Source organism: Schistocerca serialis, chromosome 7, assembly GCF_023864345.2.
Source record: "Schistocerca serialis cubense isolate TAMUIC-IGC-003099 chromosome 7, iqSchSeri2.2, whole genome shotgun sequence".
NCBI lineage: Eukaryota > Metazoa > Arthropoda > Insecta > Orthoptera > Acrididae > Schistocerca > Schistocerca serialis.
Genome location: NC_064644.1, coordinates 197,497,721 through 197,525,589, shown reverse-complemented (window position 1 = coordinate 197,525,589; position 27,869 = coordinate 197,497,721). Strand labels below are relative to the sequence as shown.

The following is a 27,869-nucleotide window of genomic DNA, read 5'->3' as shown; positions in this document are numbered from 1 at the left end:
ACGAAAATTTAATAGTCATGGGTGACTGGAATTCGAGAGTAGGAAAAGGGAGAGAAGGAAACGTAGTAGGTGAATATGGATTGGGGCTACGAAATGAATGAGGAAGCCGCCTGGTAGAATTTTGTGCAGAGCATAACTTATCATAGGTAACACTTGGTTCAAGAATCATGAAAGAAGGTTGTATACATGCAATAACCCTGGAGATACTAGAGGGTTTCAGATAGATTATATAATGGTAAGACAGAGATTTAGGAATCACGTTTTAAATTGTAAGACATTTCCAGGGGCAGATGTGGACTCTGACCACAATCTATTGGTTATGAACTGTAGATTAAAACTGAAGAAACTGCAAAAAGGTGGGAATTTAAGGAGATGGGACCTGGATAAACTGAAAGAACCAGAGGTTGTGCAGGTTTTCAGGGAGAGCATAAGGGAACAATTGACAGAAATGATGGAAAGAAATACAGTAGAAGAAGAATGGGTAGCTTTGAGGGATGAAATAGTGAAAGCAGCAGAGGATCAAATGGGTAAAAAGACGATGCCTAGTAGAAACCCTTGGGTAACAGAAGAAATATTGAATTTAATTGATGAAAGGCGAAAATATAAAAATGCAGTAAATGAAGCAGGCAAAAAGGAATACAAACGTCTCAAAAATGAGATCGACAGGAAGTGCAAAATGGCTAAGCAAGCATGGCTAGAGGACAAATGTAAGGAGGTAGAGTCTTATCTCACTAGGGGTAAGATAGATACTGCCTACAGGAAAATTAGACCTTTGGAGAAAGGAGAACCACTTGCATGAATATCAAGAGCTTTGATGGAAACCCAGTTCTAAGCAAAGAAGAGAAAGCAGAAAGGTGGAGGGAGTATACTGAGGGTCTACACAAGGGCGATGTACTTGAAGACAATATTATGGAAATGGAAGATGATGCAGATGAAATGGGAGATATGATACTGCGTGAACAGTTTGACAGAGCACTGAAAGGCCTGAGTCGAAACAAGGCCCCCGGAGTAGACAACATTCCATTAGAACTACTGATGGCCTTGGGAGAGCCAGCCCTGACAAAACTCTACCGTCTGGTGAGCGAGATGTATGAGACAGGCGAAATACTCTCAGACTTGAAGAAAAATATAATAATTCCAATACCAAAGAAAGCAGGTGTTGACAGATGTGAAAATTACCGAACTATCAGTTTAATAAGTCACAGCTGCAAAATACTAACAGACGAATGGAAAAACTGATAGAAGCCGACCTCGGGGAAGATCAGTTTGGATTCCGTAGAAATGTTGGAACACGTGAGGCAATACTGACCCTACGACTTATCTTAGAAGAAAGACTGAGGAAAGGCAAACCTACGTTCCTGGCGTTTGTAGACTTAGAGAAAGCTTTTGACAATGTTGATTGGAATATTCTCTTTCAAATTCTGAAGGTGGCAGGGGTAAAATGCAGGGAGCGAAAGGCTATTTACAATTTGTACAGACAGCAGATGGCAGTTATAAGAGTCGAGGGGTATGAAAGGTAAGCAGTGGTTGGGAAGGGAGTGAGACAGGGTTGTAGCCTATCCCCGATATTATTCAATCTGTATATTGAGCAAGTAGTAAAGGAAACAAAAGAAATATTCGGAGTAGGTATTAAAATCCATGGAGAAGAAATAACATATTTGAGGTTCGCCGATGACATTGTAATTCTGTCAGAGACAGCAAAGGACTTGGAAGAGCAGTTGAACGGAATGGACAGTGTCTTGAAAGGATGGTATAAGATGAACATCAACAAAAGCAAAACGAGGATAATGGAATGTAGTCGAATTAAGTCGAGTGATGCTGAGGGAGTTAGATTAGGAAATGAGACACTTAAAGTAGTAAAGGAGTTTTGCTATTTGGAGAGCAAAATAACTGATGATGGTCGAAGTAGAGAGGATATAAAATGTAGACTGGCAATGGCAAGGAAAGCGTTTCTGAAGAAGGAAAATTTGTTAACATCGAGTATAGATTTAAATGTCAGGAAGTCGTTTCTGAAAGTATATGTATGAAGTGTAGCCATGCATGGAAGTGAAACGTGGACGATAAATAGTTTAGACAAGAAGAGAATAGAAGCTTTCGAAATGTGGTGCCACAGAAGAATGCTGAAGATTAGATGGGTAGATCACATAACTAATGAGGAGGTATTGAATAGAATTGCTGAGAAGAGGAGCTTGTGGCACAACTTGACTAGAAGAAGGGATCGTTTGGTAGGACATGTTCTGAGACATCGAGGGATTTAGTATTGGAGGGCAGCGTGGAGGGTAAAAATCGAAGAGGGCAGACCAAGAGATGAATACACTAAGCAGATTCAGAAGGATGTAGGCTGCAGTAGCTACTGGGAGATGAAGAAGCTTGCACAGGATAGAGTAGCCTGGAGAGCTGCATCAAACCAGTCTCTGGACTGATGACCACAACAACAACAACAACTTCTCTATAAATTAGTTGACACTGCAATAAAGTTTAGGTCCATTAGAATGGTAGGGAAAAATGTAGCTTACAGAAAAAAAGTAGTGAACTGCTTTATAAACTTACGAAGATATGTGTACATAAATTCTGAAAAACAATACTTGTGAGAAATTGTGGATGAAGATTTGAGCACATTAAATTCTGTCTCAGAACATTCCTGATGGGTAATATTCATCCTCCTCCATTTCTGAGTCTTCAAGCTTCTTGACTCCCTTTAAGCACTTTTTCCTGATTTGGTGAAAATACGTTAATTATATTTATCTCCAAATATTTCAGCAGAAATAACTATTAAATTCCTGTTTGTACCATTATGTTACTATTTTACACGAATGAATACATAATCGCCTACAATCAATAGAATTCTACTGTTGATTCGTTATTATGCTTAAAAACTGTGGGAGGGAGTATTCTAATATAATTCCTTTTCTGATGATGGAAACTGCTTAATGTAGACAATGTGATTGTATAGATTTTCTGGAAGAAACAAAAAGATATTAGGAAGGGTTTAGCGTTGACTAAAAACAGCATTACAATTAATATAAAAATTTCAGCCATCAGAGATACTAGCCTTATGAGAGTTTCTTCCTTAAAGAACTGATACAATAGTTCCTCTCAGTAGTATGGACTGGTCTGTTTCTAAATTGGTTACACAAAAATCTGTAGCACTTAGGCAACAAACTTTCACTAGGATGTAAACAAAACACTTCTCCAAATTCAAAATAAACAGGGATGAAGATGATCATTTACAGTTCATGGAAAGCAGCAGTGTTACCAGCATATGCAGTGCAGCCTAAACTGAATCGGTGAAAGCGAAAATGTTGCGTTTCTTTTGTGAAATAATAATGGTTTTCTATAACTGAAATAAGGGGAGTGTGGCAGCGTAGATGACTATAACTCTAAAATTTAGTACATAGCGTCATTTTCCTTCTAAACCCAATTAAGTTAATGAATTTATAAAACAGATCAGTTTCCCCCATCATTTAAAATATAGTGTCCTTGAAGCGTCTTGTTATTTGGCAAGCAGCGCTACAGCGTTGCCACAATGGCTGTCAGCAGCGTTTCGGCTAAGGCCTGGACAACAGGGAGCCGGCTGCAAAAACTGAAAGAAACCGCTTTTGCTTCCCGCGGCATGTAACAGTTAAGCTGAGTGCTTGGAAAGCTTGATTAAAAAAACGAGAAAAGGACAAGGAAATGGTGCAAAAGCCAGAGTTCATAAATAATGCACAAGAACTGATACGTTGCTGTGGAACATTGGCAACAGTGGGCACCTCAGGTGCGATACTGAGAGCTCAGATTAGAGAAACTAAATGCCGGTTAACAAGCAATTATCATCACATGAAACATATAACAGCCAGCAGGTAGTATATGGATTTCTCTTCCATTTTCTGCAGGTGTCTCACAGATCACCCTTAATTATGCCCAATTTGAAAAAAAAAATCAAGTGGTGTTAGCCTGGATGAACCTGCTGGCACAGAATAATGACCTCATATTCCACTCTACCTTTTTCAGAGGACCCATGAGTGCGATACGCAACCAGGACAGTGCACATACACAGAGTGATTCATGAAGATATGAAAATATTTTAATACGTTATTCTACTAGGAAAACTAAAGAAAAAAGTTCCTGATAAAAGATTTTGCCTGAAATTTAGCAACTTTGCTAATATGAAGCCATCACAAAACTGTATGAGTTTAAAGTAAAGCACGGTTTTCATTTAGTTTGTTGTTATTGGTCTGGTGAATCTAATAAAACATGTCCCAAAAGTGTATCTGCAGTAGTTTTCCAGAACATTCAGAGAAGCAAAGAAGTAATTTTGTAAAATTTTTAATTTATTTATTATTTGGATCAATTTGTTTCTTAAATTCCAGACTATTGCACAAAGTTTTCAACAGAAGTTGTAGAGAATTTAATTTTGGAAAAATGATGGTAATAACGTTAACTGAAACTGTATGAATGTGTCAGATAATCTGCTTTTATAGCACATGTGAATTCATGTTAAAACGGAAAAAACAAGGCTCAGTGTTAAGAAAGTTGTACAGTGTATACACAATTTCACAATACATTCACAACAAATGTTCAAAAATGTCTCGACCGAGTTGAATGCGTTTAGCTGCACGTGTATGAACAGATTTTGTTGCTTGTTTCAGTTTCACAGGGTGGTTTTTAATTTCGCCTATTGTATTCGCGATGCGAGCAAGTAATGCCTCACGTGTGCTGACTTGTCCTCATAACCATATCTTTCGTCCATCCCCATGCTTTACTTTGACCTCGTACAGTTTTGCGATGGCTTCATATTAGCGAAGTTGATAAATTTTAGGTAAAATCTTTTACTAGCCGTAACTCCGTAACTAAACATTTGCGGACCTATGTATATATGAACTTTTTTCTTTAGCTTTACTTGTAGAATAACATATTTGTTTCTGACCTATGCTAACGTCAGTGAAATTACCTGGGTACGTTAAGTAATCGCTCACTATGCTACTTCATATGCTCTCACGCTATTTCTTGATAACTAATCCCAACTGTCACAGTGGAAGTCACGCAGGTCCGCATTTGACAATTCCTACTACTAACTATGTCATTTATGTTGAAATAGTTCACACATTGTTTCCGTAAGCACAGATTAAACACACTGCCAACTCTGAAGTCAGTTCAAGGTACTAGCTCTGTGGACTGTTGAGGTACAACAGTTTTTCTATGATTTCCAAACATTGTTGTTTCATTGTTACATAGCACTGTTATCCAGGCTTCTCAAGAAGTGTCCGCGGAGTGCTACAAACCGCACAGTATAATGCCCTGATTTAGAACTGGGATTCCCCTGTCCTTATATACACCAACACATAATGGTTGCCTAATTTCGGTTTGGTTAAGTGGATTGCCTCAGTGTGCCTGCCTGCATTTGGATTAGAAAGTGCAACGGTATTTCTGGATTGATAAGTGTACAAATTCATTTATCATTCTCAAGAGATCCTGAGTACTACGCTCTTGCTATAAGCAATAAAGGAAGGTTTTCCTCGACGTATTGCAGGGATTTATTAACTGCAATATCCCTTCGTTTAAAATCCTCTGTTGGTGAACAGCATTCAGAAAAAATTTGAGGAATGTTTTTCAAAGCCACTTATTACATCGCCAATTCTGACTCATATTACCTACAGTTAGAAGCTTTTTACAACACACACGTGGGTAATTGGAGCACGATACTGAAATGCTCTACGAGTCTGCTCTGTCATAGCACATATCCTAGTGAAGCAGCTTACTTAATGAGAGCAAGTCTTCCGATCCAGACATTATACCAATTAGGTTCTTTTCAGCGTATACTATGCAATAGCTCCACACTTAACAACCACATACAACCGTTAACTCGCTGGAAGATCCGTACCCAAAGACTGGAAAGTTGCACAGGTCACATCAATATTCAAGAAAGGCAATAGAAGTAATCCACTGAATTACAGGCCCATATCATTAACCTTGATATGCAGCTGGATTTTGGAACATATATTGCGATCGAACAATTTGAATTGCCTCGGAGAGAACGGTCTGTTGACTCATAGTCAACGCAGATTTAGAAAACATCGTTCTTGTGACACAAAACTAGCTCTTTACTCAGACGAAGTTTTGAGCCCTGTCAACAAAAAATTTCAAATTGATTCGATATTTCTAGATTTGCAGAAAGCTTTTGACACCGCACCTCACAAGCGGCTAGTAATCAGTTGCCTGCTTATGGAATATCGTCTCAGTTATGCATCTGGATTCGTGATTTCCTGTTAGAGATGTCAAAGTTCGTAGTAACTGACGAAAAGTCATCGAGCAAAACAGAAGTGATTTTTAGCGTTCCCCAAGGTAAAATTACCAAATAAGCAGCAATTAGTCGCAAGATCATGTTTTCTTTATTTAATTTTGCATATCGATTTCAACTGATTTAACAGCCATCATCGGTGCTTTCAACGTGTATGTTCCCTGAGTAATAACACTGTCTTAAACAGGCGTCAAACATGGAGGTAGTGTTGTAGGCCCTCTGTTGTTCCTTCTCCATATAAACGATTTACGAGACAATCTGAGCGGCCGTCTTAGGTTATATGCAAATGATGCCGTCATTTGTCGCCTAGTAAAGTCATCAAAAGATCAAAACAAATTGCGAAACGATTTAGATAAGATGTCTGTATGGTGTGAACACTGACGATTGACGCTACATAATGAAAAGAGTGAGGTCATCCAGATGAGTGGTGAAAGAAATACGTTAAACTTCGGTTACACGACAAATAAATCAATTCTAAAGGCCGTGAATTCAACTAATTACCTAAGAGTTACAATTACGAACAACTTGGGGCAGGCGAATCAAAGCCTGCGGTTTATTGGTAGAACAGTTAGAAGATTCAACAGATGTACTAAAGAGTCTGCCTGCACTACGCTTGTCCATCTTCTTTTGGAGTACTGCTGTGTGGTGTGGGATCCTTACCAGATATGATTAACAGAGTACATCGACAAAGTTCAAAGAAAGGCAACACGTTTTGTTTTATCGAGTAATAGAGGAGAGAGTGTCACAGACATTGTACAGGATTTGGGGTGGACATCACTAAAACCAGAGCATTTCTCGTTGCGTCGGGTTCTTCTCACGAAGTTTCAATCGCCAACTTTCTCCTCCGAATGCAAAAATATTTTGCTGATACCGACCTACATTGGGAGAAACGAGCAATATCATAAAATAAGGGAAATCAGAGCTCGCACGGAAAGATATAGGTGTTCGTTTTTTCCGCGCGCTGTTCGAGAGTGGAATAACAGAGAATTATCGTGAAGGTGGTTCGATGCACGTTCTGCCAGGCACTTAAGTGTGATTTGCAGAGTAGCCATGTAGATGTAGATGCAGATGTAGACAGTGGTCGCCTTGATTACCTTTTTAGATGCCTTTACAGTCCATACATATCTAGAGGAAGTCGCTCTATCCTCCTTAGCAGACGAGAGGTTCCTGACAGCAGGCAGTTATCGGATCCATGTAGGGCTCTGTATTTGGCCTTTACTCTAGTGTGTACCTGTCTAGTGACCTGATGAATCTCTTGGCAGGCACCGCAACCCCCGGCCAACTGGGATGGTGACCGCGATGCCTTGGAGGACCCTGACCCCTGCCCACAGGTAGGGATGTCTGGAGGGTTTCAAGGCAATGAAGACTGCCTATACGTCAACATATACGTGCCTCTCAATGCTTCGGGCCCTTTCCCGGTGCTCACGTGGTTTCCTGTAGGCGCCTTCAAAAGTGGGTCTGCGGCAGACACAGGTCCAGACATATTCCTGTCACTAGACATCATTGTAGTCGCTGTCCAGCCTCGAGTCAGTGCCATGGGTAAGTAGTTTTGATATGTTCCTTGTGATCTATACATACGAGGTGTCGTGACCGTAGATTATTCTAATGACAAATCAAAATTAGCACGAAGAATCATAAGGAAATGTAACTCATCCACGAAAGAAGCTGTTAATAAGGCTTTTGTTCGCCCAATTCTTCAGTATTGTTCATCTATCTGGAATCCCTATCAGGCAGGACTGATAGAGGAGATAGAGAAGATCCAGCGAAGAGTGGCGTGTTTCGTCGCGGGATCGTTTAGCTGGCGAGAGAGCGCTACGGAGATGCTAAAGAAACTCCACTGGCAGGTGTTACGAGAGAGGTGTTGTGCATCACAAAGATATTTACTATAGAAATTTCGAGACAGCACTTTTCAGGAGGAATCGAGCAAGATATTACTTCTCCCCACATACATCTCGCGTATTGACCAGAAGGAGACAATTCAGGAAATTAGAGGCAATGCAGAGGCCTACTGACAATCATTCTTCACACGCACCATTCGCAAGAGGAACAGGGTTGGAGGGATCAAATAGTGGTATCGAAAGTACCCTCCGCCACAAACCATTAGGTGGCTTGCGGAGTATGATGTAGATGTAGATGCAGACGCTCTGCCAACGAGCAGTATTAAAGTTCAATCATAGAGACAAAACATTATGACCATCTGCTTAATAGTTTTTTTGTCCGCCTTTGGAACGAAATATGTCACTGATTCTGTGTATCAGGCATCCGACAGTTTGTTGGCAGGTTTGTCGAGGTATGTGGCACTAGATGTCTGCGCACAGATCATGTAATTCGCGTAAATAATGTGTCACTGATTTGCATTCGCCGTGCGGCCGATAGCGACCCAGATGGGTTCTGTAGGATTTACACCAGACAAATTTGGTCGTCAGGACATCAACGTGAGTTCACTATAACGCTCCTCAAACCACTGTAGCACGGTTCTGGCTCATAGACACGAACAATTATATTGCTGAAAGGTGATGTCGCCGTCGGGGAAGACATCAAATATGAAGGGATGCAGGTGGTTCGCAGCTGTCAGCGTGTCTTCGATTATTGCCACATATTCCATGAAAGAGCAGGGGAATGTCTCCCATAGCATAATACCGATCCCAGCAGCCAAAATCGGTGCCGTGCTGCACGTTTCGAGCGACCGTTCAGATCGATGACGGCGTTTGTGGAGACGATCATAGGCTTAGTGTAGCAAATATGTGATTCACCCGATGAGCCAACACGTTTCCATTGATCGACGGTCGAATCCCGGGGTCCAGTGACCATTGCAATCGTAATTGACAATGTCGTTGGGTCAACATGTCAACACGTAGGGTGGTTTGCTGCGGAGCTCCACGTTCAACAATGTACGATGATCGAGGTGCTCTGAAACACTTTTGCGTGCCCCAGCATTGAGCTCTTTCGGCAGATAACCATCTATCCACTTTACAGAGCAGACAAGCCTCCGAACCCCACCTTCTGTGAAGAGTCGTGGACGTCCAGCCATTTAACGGTTAGTGGTAGTTTCACCGTCCTCTTAAATCTTTCTGTGGGTGATCACGACAGTAGCGCGTGAACATTCGACGAGCTTCGCCGCTTTCGAGACACTCGTTCACAGGCTTTGCGTAATAGGAATCTGCCCATTGTCAAAGTCTCTTATCTCTATTGATTTCATTGGAACAGCACTGTCTCTGTCTCAAATAGTGAGCGTTTAGTATTTTTCAGTAAATAGTAGGAACAAGACACTGGTTGTCTCCTTTCATTTCGGCTAAGGGGCCGTAGAGTATTAGTTAAATAGGCCAAGGGGCCAGTGATCAGTGATGAAATAATTAGGCCAAGGGGCCAGAGATAAATTATTTAGGCCAAGGGACCAGTGATTCAGTAGTTAGCAGGACAAATTATACCGTAGGTGTCTGTCTATGATAAAGGTTATAGACTGCGTGTTTTCAGAGGGGTATCCTCAGGAGAGCTGCTGACTGAATCTGTAGGAAGTTACTGGGCTTCATATTTATCAAGGTGTAACTGGTCCTACAACCTCACATTTAACTGTGTTTACATCGAATAAATGCTGTTAAAAGAAGACTAATAATTTGCTACTTCGACAGAGCATTTCTGCCAAACACAAGCCCTGTTCCCAGTCGCAACCGAGGAGGTTCTTCTCTCTCTCATCTCCGTTATAAAGGTTAATTAGAGCAGCACAACGACCTCCCGTTGTCATCAACGTCCTGATTGCGCCATCCGACCCATACCGACCCAATATGGGTTTGTCCCAGGACGCGGGAGATGTGCGTTCAATCTCTAAGGTCTCCGGTTTTCGTTTCTACAAAATAATCTCATAACAAATATGAATCGTCTCAAAGTTTTCCCTCTGCAGCCATAGACATCGTTCACAATATCGCCGGTGTGAACGCTCCTTTAGGAGTCTGTTTTGACGACTGGAAATAGCCGACGACTAGAAAATTTTTGACCATGGAGTGCGTCTTTCATCGTTGGAAAAAGATAGAAACCGTTAGGAGGTAGGTCAAAGTTGATTTCACGAAGACACTCGCCGGCCGGTGTGGCCGTGCGGTTCTAGGCGCTTCAGTCTGGAATGAGCGTGACCGCTACGGTCGCAGGTTCGAATCCTGCCTCGGGCATGGATGTGTGTGATGTCCTTAGGTTAGTTAGGTTTAAGTAGTTCTAAGTTCTAGGGGACTGATGACCACAGATGTTAAGTCCCATAGTGCTCAGAGCCATTTGAACCATTTGAACGAAGACACTCCTGCATTGTATTCGCCCTGTGCACCAGTGCATTGCCTTGAAGAAAGAGCACACGTGTGGTCTTTTACGTCCCTTTTTTCATTTAGAGCTTTTTCTTTAAAATACAGCTCGCACCTATCGCTGTAGACCCATATGACGCAGTGGGTAAGGATTACGCTTTCGCTGACCCTACATATGGCTACCTTTGCCTCTCTAGTGCTAACTCTGTGTGCGTCCACTGAGCTGCTGGCACCTCAGTTCAGTACTGAAAAATGGCAACCATGCCCTACCCATTGCCACAATTGTTGAAAAAATTAAGCTTCCTGCTGCCACCATCGCCGGCTGGTGTGGCCGAGCGGTTCAAGGCACTTCAGTCTGGAACCGCGTTACCACTACGGTCGCAGGTTCGAATCCTGCCTCGGGCATGGATGAATGTGATGTACTTAGGTTAGTTAGGTTTAAGTAGTTCTACGTTCTAGGGGACCGATGACCTCAGGTTTAAGTCCCATAGTGCTCAGAGCCATTTGAACCATTTGAGCTCCCACCATCACTTGTCAACATCATGTGACAAATTGCCCCTCGCGGAGCCTTACGATCGCCTTTCGGTATTTGAGATACACACCTAGTTTCACTTTCCGCATTGTAAGGTCATCATGCATAATTGGGCCCCCTTAACCCACTGAAATGCCAAGGATCCTCCAAAATTACGGTGTCGAGGCCGAGACTGTTTGGTTCGCTGTCACATGACGTTTGGCCTTCTTTGGATGCACGTTCTTCACATTCACCACCACCAAACGTTTCACTCAACCGACTGTGAGTTTCAATGAGTGTCACCAGAACCTGTTCTAGTTACACGAGCGACATATCATTTGCCCACTCGTTCCCTATAGTCCTCCCCCCCCCTCCCCTACACATACACACCTCGTGCTGTGGAGAAGAAATATCACGCCCGTAAGCTTGAGATTAGTTTGTCTGAGAAAGGCGAAAGCTTAAAGGTAAACGGATCCTTGATTCCCGTGCTGCAACGAACGACATTTCCAAGGAGCTACAGCGATAACGACCAGGGTAACAACCCCCCTCCCCCCCCCCTCCCACTTCCACACCATCCCCATTTCGCGGTCGTTATTACCTCCGGCCACGCGCTTGACTTCAGTCCGCTGGCAGAAATAGAGGGAGGATGTTGGAGAGCGCCAGCCACTCGTCTTCGCGAAACAGGAGAAAAGTAATAAAGAAACGTCGACTGAAGATCCCGAGATGAAAGCCGGCAGATAATACATCGACGGTTCAGGTCTCGTAGCTGTAGGGGGGTCCAGCACTTAATCTCATAGTATTTCTATTAGAGGAAACAACTTGTTTACAAGATTTTTCGCTGCTTGTAGAAGGCGAAGTAAAACATCTTTCACAGCCTTAGCTTAATTTTCATTTTCCTTCTTTCCATGCGCTTTTCTTTTTCGATAACATGTGCCACATAGTTCCTTTTCTAGACGTATTTTTGTCAGTTAGATCTTCGTTATGAAGGCAGTAAAATCACAGAGTAACTTCACTAAAGCGCTGGACATGCGGACACAACACAGTGTACTTGCATGGCTCAGTATTACTCGTGCTATAGGAGACCAACTGAACACTACGCTCAGAAAGCAAATGTTGCTAACTGCATTGTTTGGATGCCATTATCGGGTATGTAGTAGGGAAGGAGAGAAGGGAGGCATCGCATAGCTGCCTAGGGTGCATGATTCTTTGTATTTAATTGGTTGATTCCTCATCACTGAGCATTGGCGAGGCGTCCGGTATTTTGCTGTGAAGAGCTGTTACAATTTACTAGTCGAAATGTCCTCAGGTTAATAAGCATTCACAAATACGGTAATCGCTGTGAATGGTAGCGTTCATGCTTTCCGCGCTGGGGATCTGGGTTCGATTACGGGGGCAGCAACAGGACTGACACATCTGTCACTGAAATGCCATCCAATGAAAATACGAGGGTAATCCCAAAAGTAAGGTCTCCTATTTTTTTATAAGTACATTGACCTGTTTATTTCTACAATGGTTTACATCAGTTTACAGCTTGAACATTTAGCTATTTTTCGACATAATCACCATTTCTGTCGATGCATTTTTGTAGACGCTGTGGCAGTTTTTGTATGCCCATTTCATATCAGCTCACCGCCATGCTGTTCAGAAATTTATGAACCTCTCCTTTCACCTCGTCGTCGGAGCTGAATCGCTTTCCGACCAAATGTTCTTTTAACCTAGGGAACAGGTGATAGTCACTGGGCGCCAAGTCAGGATTATAGGATGGGCGGGTGATTATGTTGCACTGAAACTGTTGCAGGAGAGCAACGGCTTGCTGAGCGATGTGTGGGCGAGCGTTGTCATGGAGAATGTGTACGCCCTTGCTCAGCATTCCTCTTCTCCGGTTCTGAATGCCCGTTTGAGTTTTTTCAGTCTCACAGTACCTGTCAGCGTTAATTGTGGTGCCAGCGATTCAGCTCCGACGACGAGGTGAAAGAAGAGATTCATAACTTTCTGAACAGCATGGCGGCGAGCTCGTATGACATGGGCATACAAAAACTTCCACAGAGTCTACAAAAATGCATCGACAGAAATGGTGATTATGTCGAAAAATAGGTAAATGTTCAAGCTGTAAACTGATGTAAACCATTGTAGAAATAAACAGGTCTATGTACTCATAAAAAAACAGGAGACCTTACTTTTGGGATTACCCTCGCATTTGTACCAAGCTGTGAGCCATAGGAGATTTATAATTTATTTATCTATAAATATTGTAATCAAACTTTTGTTATTATACAAGGGACTATAAAAAGCTTCCGTCCGAAGGCCATAGAGTTCAGAATCGGTATGCCGATCACATGAGAGTATTGACGCAATCATCCCACCCACGCGTTAGGGTCAAGATATCTATCTGTAAAACACCGTGTCATGCTGTTCTTAACTGCCAGCTGCACGTCCTCGTTCGATAGGAGTCCTCGACCCTCCGAGGCCTTTTTTTAAGGGACGAAAGAGCTGTACTCGAGTGACTCCCACTTGAGTTGGCGTAACTTCAGCATTACGACATTTGCAAGATAGGGACGTGTGTTATCACGACACAGTAGCACCTCTTGTCTCACTATTCAACAACGGGGTTTTCGACAGGCATGCTGCCCCATACGCACTCTTCATTCTCCGATGGATGCTGCCACCGGAGTTTGTCCTTCAACAACCAAGAAAATAACAACTACACGTTGGTCCAGTTTAGACGCATTTGGTAATAAAGTCGTCACAGTTCACGTTCCTGAATTTACCATACGCACGTAGTAAAGATACAAATGCCACACACCTCCTTTGCCCGTATGTCGCTGCTTATACGGGGTGTTCCAGAAATGTTGCGACAAATTTCGAGGAGTTGTAAAGTGTGTCTTGAGGAATAAATCGAGAATAGGAATCCATGTCCGAAAACGTCATCCAACGACGCTACAGAGCGTCGAAATTACGTATAGGCGCCGGCCCTTGCCACTAGGCCGCCCCATTGGCAGCAAACGTTACTTTGTACGCTGACAGTCCGTAAACAGAATGTCTCGCAATGTTTTGTTTTTTTTACTCTGTGATAGTGACTGATGGCAATGATAGCCAGTGGCGTGTACATGTCTTACGTCCCATGAACGCGACGCTCTGTTGCCTTGGTCAATGACAGTTTCAGACACAGTTTCCGTCTGAAGTTTATTTTCCTCCTGTGTACCGAAAAATAGTGGAGATTTTGGAAGGTTTTTGCTGCTGATACAAGACGACATCCAACTATGTAACAGGTCCCAAGACGGAAACGTCGAACAGGGTCTATACCTTGGTCTCTAAGATCATTTTACCTCATTCCTCGATATTTCTGTCTGATGTCACCCGAAAAGTTAAGTGTACAGCACTCCCGTCGACATAGCTGAAGAACTGGAGCTACAAGTTGTACAGTCTTGGCAAGATTTGCGAAATAATGCCGGGGTGTATGAAATAATTCTTCATTCACTGCAAATTCCAGAGTAGTATTGCATTCAAATGTGATGATGACACGTGGAACACCTCGATCAACTGATAAAGTGTAACGTTAATAGTCACTTCGAATGTGAGTTTTCGCTACGAATTATAATACACCCTGTACACAGATTCGTGTATCGTCAGGGCATTAAACCGATTGGGGTGCTACACAACACAAGTAGAGAAAATGAATGAATAATCACTGTTCTTGCAGTGGGGGAACGCCATTTCTACAATCAAAATCAGTCCTCAGTCTCGACGCTGCCGCTAGCATTCTTTGTGTGCCATAGAGTGCTGCCATCTGTGTCACCTATATTCAAGCGGCGTCTGTATGGTTAATGTGAAAACACATGAAGGATAATAAGAAAACAGATCATGTTTTGCTGGACGTATGCCAGTCTTTTCGGAAGTGATCAGTACAGTCTCAATTTGTTTCTTGGTAGAGAAAGACGACGGTCTTCCAGAGCTTTTACAAAAATTAGTGTTCCACCAACTTAACCTGACTGGCACCAGTCATGCACATGCCTCAACTCCACCCTCCCTGTCAACTCCTCCAAGTACTGGTCAGCATCCTTCCACCGCCTTACTGGTAGCCATCCTACCCCGCATTACCCTATCCTCCACAACAATCGCCCCTTTCCTTACAACCTCAGTAAGGCTAACCACATCGCTTCCCACCCTCTCCGAGGTCTTCTCCATTCCTGACAATCCCCACTTTGACTACTCCCTCTTCCCCAACATCCTTGACTGGACTGATACCTCTGTCCCACCACTCGCCCCTAGCTTTCAGTACTTGGATCAGTCAGCCCCCTCAGACACCAACACTCCCATCACTGCACATGGCATCACACTCGTCCTCTGCTCCAAATGCAACACCGCTGCTGGTCATGATGGCGTCACCTACCGTCACCTCAAGGAATCCCCATCCCCCCCATCCTCCCTGGCTTTCCTTGCTAATCTGTACACTGTCCTCCTCTCCACTGGCTTGTACCCCAACCTGTGGAAGACTTCCCATATCCTGCTGTTCCCTAAGCCCAGAAAACCTCCCTCTGGTACCTCTTCCTATCGTCCCATCTGCCTTACCTCCACGTTCAGTAAGGTCTTCGAGACCATCCTCTCCTGCCATATTCACGCCACCTTAACCAACACCACCTCCTTCCCCTTACCCAGTGTAGCTTCTGGCCTTCCTTCTCAGCCAACGACCAGCTCCTTAACCTTACCAATCTTCTTTCCCTCCAACTTAGCTCCCATTGCTCCACTATCTTTGTTTCCCTTGACCTCCAGAACACGCCTACGACCATCTCTGGCATCCCGGGCTCCCCTTCAAACCCCAGATCTATGCTCTCCCTATCAATTTCGTCCATCTCGTTGCTTCCTTCCTCTCCCGTTGTTCTCCTATGTCACTATCCACAATTGCAACTCCCATACATTCTATCCCTCCGCCGTCATGTTCCAAGGCTCCGTCCTTTCCCCTCTCTATCTCCTGTGCATGGCTGATATGCTCAAACGTCCACCACCTGTTCATCGCCTCCAATTTGCTGATGGCATCGCGTTCCTAGCGCTTTCTCTTACCCTTCAAGGGTCCTAACATACCCTGCAAACCCACCTTGACCAGTTCAGCACTTGGAGCAACCAGTGGTTTCCTTCATAACAACCCCTCCAAGACCCAAGCGTTCATCATAGGCCACACCACCCATTCCTTTCGTCTCTATGATTTCTACTAAACCATTTATGGCCATCCTATCCAGCTCACTCCTACTCTCAAATACCTTGTTCTCACCCTCGACCACCACCTCTTCTGGACTCCACATCTCCTTACAATCATACACAAAGCTCACAACAGACTCCACCTCCTGAAACTCCTGTCTGCCTGGACATGGGAACTGCATCCTTCCACCAGCCTTCACACCTACAAATCCTTGATCTGCCCCATCTTTCGGTATGCCAACATTGCTTGGATTTCCGCCTATCCCAGGTTCTATAAAGCCTTCCAAATCCCGGAACGCCAAGCGCTCCACCTCGCCTTCTGTATCTGCCTTCCGTCCCCAATGCGCATCCTCTATGATCTCATCCCTTTCCCCCACCTTCTCCCTTTCTTTGAACACATCCGCACCTCGTATATTGCACACCGACTTGATACCCCCCAACCCTTGTGTCCCCCTTCCTCTCCACCCCCAGCCCACTGCTGTGCCTTTACTGTGTCCCATCTCCACACCCTTCATCTCCTTTCCCAACAAAACTTCCAGCACCTACCCCTCCCAGATGATAAACTTCGCCCTGATGTCTGTCCCTCCTACCAACTCTAAGCCCACCTTCCTCCTGCCTCCTCCTCAGGGCTCCCTCTCCACCCCCTCCCTTCTCCTGAGTGGCTTTCCCCCTCCTACACTCCCTCCTTCTCCTGTGCTCGCCTTCAGTGTCTCTGCACTCCCTTTTGCCTTGTCTTCCCTCTTCATCTCCCACCCTACCCATCTCCTGCCTCTCGGCATGCCTCCTGCCCCGTTTTTTCCCTCTTCCTCCCACCCCTCCCAGCCGCCCCCTCCCCACTGCACCTCCTCCCCTCTTTTCCTCTCCTGTCCAGTCCCTCAGCAGGTCCCTACCAGAGGTTTTTTTTTATTCTTCATGAGTACTCTGTGGTTTCCAGTGTTTTTTAAGTGTCTTGCTCTGTGTGATTTTTATCCTGTGACCGACTTTTAACTTGTGTTTGCCTCCACGTTTTTAAGTGCACTTTCAGTTGCCAGCTGTGTTCTTTTAACTTTATGTCGACTTTTTAACTGTCCCCCATTGTACGTTCCCATCTTCGCGTATATTTTAACTCCCATCATTTCCGTTTACTGTGGTTTTTATGTACCCCTTTTTATCCCCCCTTTTTATGTAATCACCCTTCTGTACTTTTGTAAAGCCAATTGAATGAAGAGTGGTGGACTGTGGCGTTGCCAGCCCTCCCCTGCCCGTACAGGGAAGGGAAATGAAATTACAATTAAAAAAAAAAAAAAAGTTAATCTATGCTGCTTCAGATGAGAGCCATTTCGGTATGGATGACCTGTTTCATGTTCACTTATTTTCCTCCAGACTATCAGTGACTCATATCGCCAACTTACGAATATTTCATGATCTGTTTGATGACATTTGTTCCTTGATTACTCCCGCAGTTGGTTTTGGAAAAAAACGTAGTCAGAGGGACATAACTGATTTATTTCACTGCTCTTTGCATAACTCTAAAATAAACAGACAGTTCTCAAAACCAGCCTGTGCTTTGACTAAACGTGATAGACAGCTACGCTAAAGATTCACCAAGAAAATTCCAGTCAGTCGCCAAGTAAAACAGGAGGAATAACCACAGAGAAGTGCTAAATTGTAGCCAGGCAGAACGGGGTACAGTGGCAGCAAGAGTTGTCTGTGAAGCACAGAAGAGTCTGGTAGTTGTGCTCCACTGGACACGGAGCTGTATTAGCTGCCTGACGTCAACAGCTCCGAACATGTGATCCATTTATTTCGCCGTCTCGAGGCAGTCACTGAATTCTGTGCAAAGATGAATTCAGGCCATTGAAGGTAGACTTGTAGCAGGTTCTAAGGTACCTCTACAGCGATATTTTGTGTTAATTGTCTGAACAACGAATCCATTCGTTCAATGCGGCATTTCAGTTACTTGTTTTGTGGTAGTAGCTGAGTTCCTTATAGTGTTTCCTAATTCACACTTGCCTGCATATGCCTATGGTACACATAGATATCAGGCATTACAACGCTTTTTTTACCCTACTCCCACCCCAATGGGAACCAGATGGTGGTTACCCCAACAATGTTTCTTTCCAGACAATCAGTAATACGTGTGCCATATTTGGTTGAAATCCCATCCAGTGGTTTGGAAGGAGATGTGGAATGTGCATACACACATACACATATATATATATAAATAATTGCTCGTTTCCAAATGGTACCAAACTGGACAAATTTTTCAGTATAGCAGAAAAATTTCCTGTAGCCACAATGGTTCTCATATGCAAACCATAGTCGATATGCACAAACCATAGTTGATATGCAACTTGTCTGGGACTCACTAATACATCTTTTAGAAAAATTTAAAATATTTCTCATTATTATTCTACAGTTATTGGGAATTTAATTTTGTTATTGGTACTTTTAGTCATAAAAAATATTTTCAAAGTGTACAAACTACGCTTCATGAACAAATAACACTCCATACTAATATATTTTGTGTCATTTGTTGCAAATGACTTTGGAGGACATGTTTATCAATCAAAACTTTAGAACATAACTTTATCTTTCTCTTACTTAGAGCATAACTTGTCATATATTAATTCTCTACAGGACCTTCTAGAATGGTAGTTACTTCAAGTCTTACAGAATTGTAAGAATTGTTAACAGGTACTATCTCAATAATGATTATAGTATAGGAACTAATTGTTTCTAGTACTACTGTTATTTGCTGCAAAACATCAGTCATCATTAAGAATGTCTATCTTGTCACTGTCTCCATCCTCATTAACTAATAATACTTCAGTATCCTCTATCACAAACATTTTTAGAAAGGGATTTGGTTCAATTCATACCCCATGGCAGAAAGTCATTTTTCTTTGCTTGTTGTTTGTTTACTTGAGGCAAAATACGACCACACCTTACCCTGTCTCTGAACATTTTGTGTTTACACTTTGGTGTCATTGCGTATGTAGCATGCAGACCAACCAGTGCTGACGGATGACGACCAGTGAGACGTTCAGCTTCATTAATTTTGAAGTTTTTTTTTAGTTGACTGATTTCTTACCAACTGTTTGAGGAAAAACCAGAACTTAGGGAGTAAAGTGTTCCTACTGTCTCAAATACATTATGGTGTTCTTCTGGGAGCATTACAGTTTGAAGTTATCAGGGTTTCTTTTCTACAATACCAAAAGACCTAACTGCAGACCTCTATAAATGACCATATACAGGGAAGAACCACTCGATCTGAAATCCATTTTGTCAGGCATCACACAGAACGGAAACAAAATACAATAATTTTTGTTTTCAGACGAATAATTGTCACAAAACAATCGAATACGCTCTATATTATTTGCTTCATAGAAAAAAATGCCACAGATGGCTCAGTGCAGGGGGATCTGGTACTTCTTGCCATAAAAGTTCAAGGGGATTTGGTATGCTTTGCCGGCCAGAGTGGCCGAGCGGTTAAAGGCGCTACGGTTTGAAACCGCACAACCGCTACGGTCGCAAGGTTCGAATCCTGCCTCGGGCATGGATGTGTGTGATGTCCTTAGTTTAGTTAGGTTTAAGTAGTTATAAGTTCTAGGGGACTTATGACCACAGCAGTTGAGTCCCATAGTGCTCAGAGCCATTTGAACCATTTTTTTTTTTTTTGGTATGCTTTGATGTAAAATGCTGGATCTGACGATCTCATTTTTTTAATGGTTGCACTATGGTGCACTTTGCAGGCTTGCTGAGCACTGGTGACGAGGTGATCCCTGGGAATGCCGGCATGAAGGACATGGTGATGTCCCTGCAGTGGATACAACAGAATATCGCTGCCTTCGGTGGGGATCCTAACCAGGTGACCATCGGTGGTGAGAGCTCTGGAGGCTGCTCTGTCTCGCACCTGGTACTGTCACCTCTCACTGCAGGTTGGTGCATAAAACCATTTCATACAACAGTGGTACACTTTTGGATGTCACTAAGGAAACTCAATTTTGGTCAGCATTTATCATGGTGGCAAAGCTATCGCCTCTCGCCGCAAATCGGTGCATGAAATCACTTCACCCGACTAAATAATTTCGAAAGAGTAGCACACTGAGTGACACTAAGCAGGTCGCCATTTAGGTCTTTAAAGTATACCGGGTTTGTGTTCTCTTCTCCAAATTTATTCTCTGCGTTCAGAAGAATACAATGCTGAAGTCTCCATAAATGTATCAAACTCAAGGGAGAAAGGGTCTTTTCACGTTAGAAAATTTTAGTTACATTCTCCCAATCAGTAGTCTGGTATCCAACGGTTGCTTAATATGTTAACATGTTTATATAACCAGTTTCTAAATCTATGCACTAGCAAAACAGTTTCGCTAATGTGGCACTGGTGAGTGCAGGATGCCTGTCCGCCGAAATTAAAACCGAAGTCTCAAAAGTGCTACTCATATTGTTCGTCTCATCCAGTTGTTGCTATTGTCAGCTAGTAATTAAAAGATCTAGGGCTCGGTTTCTACAGACTATCTCAATTTTTACCAGGGGGCTTACACAGACATAGAAAACCTAGCTTCTTCTTCCATAGGTTGGCATATAAACCATAGTAGTATTAAATACATATCACTATCATACAATAAATTCTGATGCCGGCATATCATTACTTAGTTGTTATGTAAAATGCTAAAGCTAGGAAGGATTATTCTGTAGGCGATGTACGTGCATACTACGATCAGATACTCTAGCAACTCACCTTTCAATTCCTACTACCATTGTTAGTGAAATCACTACACTGTGTTTGTTCTTACCTTAGACTTTTTACTTGCAGTGCACTCTCGAATTTTTCAGAAAAGATCTGCTTTTCCCCAAGCAACAGCAGACATGCAGAATTCCTTAGCGCAGACGTCACAGAATTGAGGGAATCTTTGATTTCGTATTTCGTTTTTCATTTGCTTTGTAAATGCTGAAAGTTCCATTTGATCCCTTAAGGCACAATACCCTTGGCACAGTACTCTCATCTCATATACCATTCTTATTTCAGTAGATGTATAAATACAGTCACGACAGCTGTCCTCAATGAATATACAGGGTGGTCCATTGATAGTGATAGGGCCAAATATCTCACGAAATAAGCGTCACACGAAAAAACTACAAAGAACGAAACAGCTAGCTTGAAGGGGGAAACCAGATGGCGCTATGATTGGCCCGCTAGATGGCGCTGCCATAGGTCAAACGGATATCAACTGCGTTTTCTTCAATAAGAACCCCCATTTTTTTATTACATATTCGTGTAGAGCGTAAAGAAATATGAATGTTTTAGCTGGATCACTTTTTTCGCTTTGTGATAGATGCCGCTGTAATAGTCACAAACGTATAAGTACGTGGTATCACGTAACATTCCGCCAGTGCGGACGGTATATGCTTCACGATACATTACCCGTGTTAAAATGGACCGTTTACCAATTGCGGAAAAGGTCGATATCGTGTTGATGTATGGCTATTGTGATCAAAATTACCAACGGGCGTGTGCTATGTATGCTGCTCGGTATCCTGGACGACATCATCCAAGTGTCCGCACCGTTCGCCGGATAGTTACGTTATTTAAAGAAACAGGAAGTGTTCAGCCACAAGTGTGACGTCGACCACGACCTGGAATAAATGATGATGCCCAAGCAGGTGTTTTAGCTGCTGTCTCGGCTAATTCGCACATCAGCAGCAGACAAATTGCGCAGGAATCGGGAACCTCAAAAACGTCGGTGTTGAGAATGCTACATCAACATGGATTGTACCTGTCCCATATTTCTATCCACCAGGAATTGCATGGCGAAGACTTTGAACGTCGTATACAGTTCTGCCACTGGGCACAAGAGAAATTATGGGACGATGACAGATTTTTTTGCACGCGTTCTATTTAGCGACGAAGCGTCATTCACCAACAGCGGTAACGTAAACCGGCATAATACGCGCTATTGGGCAACGGAAAATCCACAACGGCTGCGACAAGTGGAATATCAGCGACCTTGGCGGGTTAGTGTATGGTGCGGCATTATGGGAGGAAGGATAATTGGCCCCCATTTTATCGATGGTAATCTAAATGGTGCAATGTATGCTGATTTCCTGCGTAATGTTCTACAGATGTTACTACAAAATGTTTCACTGCATGACAGAATGACGACGTACTTCCACTATCATGGATGTCCGGCACATAGTCGCGTGCGGTTGAAGCGGTATTGAATAGCATATTTCATGACAGGTGGATTGGTCGTCTAAAGACCATACCATGGCACGCACGTTCGCCGGATCTGACGTCCCCGGATTTCTTTCTGTGGGGAAAGTTGAAGGATATTTGCTATCGTGATCCACCGACAACGCCTGACAACATGCGTCAGCGCATTGTCAATGCATGCGCGAACATTACGGAAGGCGAACTACTCGCTGTTGAGAGGAATGTCGTTACAAGTATTGCCAAATGCACTGAGGTTCACATACATCATTTTGGGCATTTATTGCATTAATGTAGTATTTACAGGTAATCACGCTGTAACAGCATGCGTTCTCAGAAACGATAAGTTCACAAAGGTACATGTATCACATTGGAACAACCGAAATAAAATGTTCAAACATACCTACGTTCTGTATTTTAATTTAGAAAACCTACCTGTTAGCAACTGTTGGTCTAAAATTGTGAACCATATGTTCGTGACTATTACAGCGCCATCTATCACAAAGCGAAAAATGTGATTCAACTAAAACATTCATATTTCTTTACGTACTACACGAATATGTAATACAAATGGGGGCTGCTATATAAAAAAAAACGAAGTTGATATCCGTTTGACCTATGGCTGCGCCATCTAGCGGGCCAACCATAGCGCCATTTGGTTTCCCCCTTCAAGCTAGACAAGTTTCGTCTTTGTAGTTTTTCGTTTGACGCTTATTTCGTGAGATATTTGGCCCGGTCACGATCAATGGACCACCCTGTATACAGTGACGTCACAATAATCATAGGCGCAAAGGAAAATGTACGAGGAGACATAATATTTCTAACTCAGAGACTAAATAACACTTTATGATACCCTTCTGTTTTGCTAACAGTGTTGTACATCTTCATCATTCATTTCTCTATTTATCGTCTTCCAGCATAGGAGAATAACTTCGAAACGAGTCCAAGTACACAATGGCAACACTTAATGGATACATGGAAAGCATGAGCTTGCACTTAGTATCTTAACAGTTTGTCTTTCTACTTTCCATTTCACGTTCTTGGTCTATGTAAGACATACATAGTAATGACAAGCGGTTTGGCCACCCCATATATCTCTCAAGAGTCACAGTTTACTTATAAAGTCCACCAAATATTTTAAAAAATCAGTATAGGTAAATGGCTAAACATAGCTAACGAACAATACAATCAGTGATGAACAAACTCTGAGAGTTTCTTTTGAATGTGGTATTCCCAAGTTAACTTGCAAATAGCCAGAAACGGTGCCACCGACCGATGTTGCACAAAATGGCAGCGAAGAAGGCGAAGAAAGCATTTTGTATGACCGCATTTACCCATTGCCAAACGGTAGTGAGTATGCAAAGAGCTTTCCATGGCGAGTTTCACAAGAAACCACCACTTCACAATAGCATTGTTGCAATGATACAGGAAATTGGAGAAGGATGGTTGTTCGTGAGATGCGAAACGATCGGGCATGTCGGAATAGACAGTGGACCATGTGAAGAACGTGAAACTGTTAAGTCCCAGAAAGCTCTGCCACGTCCTACAAGACAGTCTACGGACCATTTTTCTTCACTGGGAGAGTGGTGTCGCCTATCTCGACATGTTGCGATCATGGCTCATGACACAACTTGAAACTAATAGCAGCGATTTCATTTTTCAGCAAGATAGCGCCTCTCCACATTTTCACAATTGTGCACGAGATCACCTGAATGAGACTTCGATACGTCACTGAGTAGGCCGCATTGCTGGCAGTACTACTCGAGTGGCTAACCATAGTCGTCAGAGTTGACACCTAGAGATTTTTCATAAGGGTTTCCACCTCTATCACTGGACCTCTAACACTTGTGGCACAGCAGCTGTTTTTACCTTCACTCCTGATATACTGATTCGGGTATGGGCTGAATTGGACTACAATTGGATGTTCCACGTGACGAAGCGTGAACACATAAAACGTTAATTATAACCATTTAAAAAACTGAGGTTCTGTCTTTCACATACTGTATCATTTTTACGTTGTTCTTGGCCTTTTATCTGTACCGATTTTTTGGAAAGTTCGTCGGACTGTATAATTACTCCATATTACATGATGCAGGCCGCTACAGAATATGGCTGCCACCGAAGTAGCATTTGTTGGTTGATTTCACAGTCCGACCGGAACACGTGGTAGCAGTATGTTTGTTTTCCTCACAGGCCTCTTCCGTGGTGCCATAATCCATAGTGGAGAGGCAGCCAGCCCATGGGGAATAATGGCCGACCCTGCGGCCAAGGCGTTCCGTCTGGCAGAGGTCCTGGGTTTTACTGCGAACAACACTCAGGAGCTGCGAGACTTCCTCCTGACGGTTGACCCACAGGATCTCGTATCTCACGATGACGACATCATCACTCCAGAGGTAACTCCAGCAGATTTGTACAATAAGCAGCCGTATCGACCACTACGAGGACTATTATCCAGCTATATGAAGGTGCCAGACAACCCCTTAAAGAACATGATGGACTATATACTCAGGTCAGTGTATCTTCGTCAGAGGCACAGGTGCACAGTGACAGTGTGTCGGGATGGTTCAAATGGTTCAAATGGCTCTGAGCACTATGGGACTTAACATCTGAGGTCATCAGTCCCCTAGAACTTAGAACTACTTAAACCTAACTAACCTAAGGACATCACACACATCCATGCCCGAGGCAGGATTCGAACCTGCGACCGTAGCGGTCACGCGGTGCCAGACTGAAGCGCCTAGAACCGCTTGGCCACACCGGCTAGCGTGTCGGGATGGCGTAGTAGATAAGAGCCAGGCTGCAAATCAAAGGCCTGGTCTTCAATCCCTTATTCGACTCTCGAAATTCTTTCGGTCACTCACATCACTTCTTTCAATTGCGGCAATGATTTGTCAGTGTGAAAGATGCCAAGTTGTATCGTGCTTCGGGTTCCACATGAAACTGCAGACTCCCCTATAAAAGGCCAGGAAAATAAGTTCAGAATTTGGAGGAAGACGAGGGTATACCACATACAATAGTATGCACTATGGTGTTCAAACCACATTCCGGTTGACAACAGCTTTGCTTTTATCTGCACTACAAAGATGACAGACAGAACTACTCACATACCGAAAAGATTTGTAGGTATCATCATTAAGTAACTGAAAGGAATTGTAAATTACACAGGATATTTTGTTTTGGATAGTAAGTGACAGCAGACTGAGCGATATGACATAGTAGTTAAGAGACTGAGCTCCCATTCAGGACAGCAGTTAAAATCCTTCTCTGGCGATCCAGTTTTACCTTGACTGTCGTTTCCTAAGTTTATTAAAGCAAATGTGGGAAATGTTGTTTTGAAAAGGACATGACCGAATCCGTTACCGAATATAAGTTTGTGCTCTATTTACAATGTGTAAGAGGTCCATGACTAAGGAATTTATTGCTAGCGCACTCGAGATGTAATTTCGATGGATTGCTCACGCGCTGCCTGCGATATGTAAGCTATAAGAGAATCTCAGAGCAGAGAGCAGTGTTGGCTGCGGTCAGAGCAGTGTCAGTAGGAGTAAGTAGTGGCGAGCAGTCAGGTGTATGGAGTTGGCGGGACCGGTCGTGGGGAGCGATGAATGGTTTGTTTCTTTTAATAATAATCTTTTTTTATAAAATTAACCTTTTTGACAATCATTCATTTGAATTTAAAGAATTTACTAATTTCTGCAATTCATGGTCATCCCAATTATCGTAAAGAAAAATCAGTTGTTTCTTTTCATACATGACAAATCTAGCGGCCAGCATTGCACTGCGCTGTGCCAGAAAAATTTATCATAGGAGTAGATATATACACTCCTGGAAATGGAAAAAAGAACACATTGACACCGGTGTGTCAGACCCACCATATTTGCTCCGGACACTGCGAGAGGGCTGTACAAGCAATGATCACACGCACGGCACAGCGGACACACCAGGAACCGCGGTGTTGGCCGTCGAATGGCGCTAGCTGCGCAGCATTTGTGCACCGCCGCCGTCAGTGTCAGCCAGTTTGCCGTGGCATACGGAGCTCCATCGCAGTCTTTAACACTGGTAGCATGCCGCGACAGCGTGGACGTGAACCGTATGTGCAGTTGACGGACTTTGAGCGAAGGCGTATAGTGGGCATGCGGGAGGCCGGGTGGACGTACCGCCGAATTGCTCAACACGTGGGGCGTGAGGTCTCCACAGTACATCGATGTTGTCGCCAGTGGTCGGCGGAAGGTGCACGTGCCCGTCGACCTGGGACCGGACCGCAGCGACGCACGGATGCACGCCAAAACCGTAGGATCCTACGCAGTGCCGTAGGGGACCGCACCGCCACTTCCCAGCAAATTAGGGACACTGTTGCTCCTGGGGTATCGGCGAGGACCATTCGCAACCGTCTCCATGAAGCTGGGCTACGGTCCCGCACACCGTTAGGCCGTCTTCCGCTCACGCCCCAACATCGTGCAGCCCGCCTCCAGTGGTGTCGTGACAGGCGTGAATGGAGGGACGAATGGAGACGTGTCGTCTTCAGCGATGAGAGTCGCTTCTGCCTTGGTGCCAATGATGGTCGTATGCGTGTTTGGCGCCGTGCAGGTGAGCACCACAATCAGGACTGCATACGACCGAGGCACACAGGGCCAACACCCGTCATCATGGTGTGGGGAGCGATCTCCTACACTGGCCGTACACCACTGGTGATCGTCGAGGGGACACTGAATAGTGCACAGTACATCCAAACCGCCATCGAACCCATCGTTCTACCATTCCTAGACCGGCAAGGGAACTTGCTGTTCCAACAGGACAATGCACGTCCGCATGTATCCCGTGCCACCCAACGTGCTCTAGAAGGTGTCAGTCAACTACCCTGGCCAGCAAGATCTCCGGATCTGTCCCCCATTGAGCATGTTTGGGACTGGATGTAGCGTCGTCTCACGCGGTCTGCACGTTCAGCACGAACGCTGGTCCAACTGAGGCGCCAGGTGGAAATGGCATGGCAAGCCGTTCCACAAGACTACATCCAGCATCTCTACGATCGTCTCCATGGGAGAATAGCAGCCTGCATTGCTGCGAAAGGTGGATATACACTGTACCAGTGCCGACATTGTGCATGCTCTGTTGCCTGTGTCTATGTGCCTGTGGTTCTGTCAGTGTGATCATGTGATGTATCTGACCCCAGGAATGTGTCAATAAAGTTTCCCCTTCCTGGGACAATGAATTCGCGGTGTTCTTATTTCAATTTCCAGGAGTGTATTAAAATGCGATACGAAATGAAATAAACATTTAAAGTTACTTATAGGGTGTATGAATGGTACACTTTATAATCTGAAATGTTTGTCAGCGAAATTCTGTGAGAATACAACAGATACCGAATAAAGGATTCTTGTGAGAAGTTTCCTCGTGTGCTCTTATATTACTGAA

At 43.7% G+C, this 27,869-nt stretch overlaps 1 protein-coding gene across 1 annotated transcript in view; it reads left to right on the top strand.

Annotated features, from left to right (window-relative positions):
* Positions 1 to 27,869, top strand: part of LOC126412971 (venom carboxylesterase-6-like) — a 78,006-nt gene that overhangs the window by 10,139 nt on the left and 39,998 nt on the right. Inside the window, exons 3-5 of the mRNA XM_050082862.1 lie at positions 7,543 to 7,819; positions 20,002 to 20,187; positions 24,654 to 24,969. Of these exons, the coding sequence (XP_049938819.1) occupies positions 7,543 to 7,819; positions 20,002 to 20,187; positions 24,654 to 24,969 (779 nt within the window). The remainder of the gene's footprint in view (positions 1 to 7,542; positions 7,820 to 20,001; positions 20,188 to 24,653; positions 24,970 to 27,869) is intronic.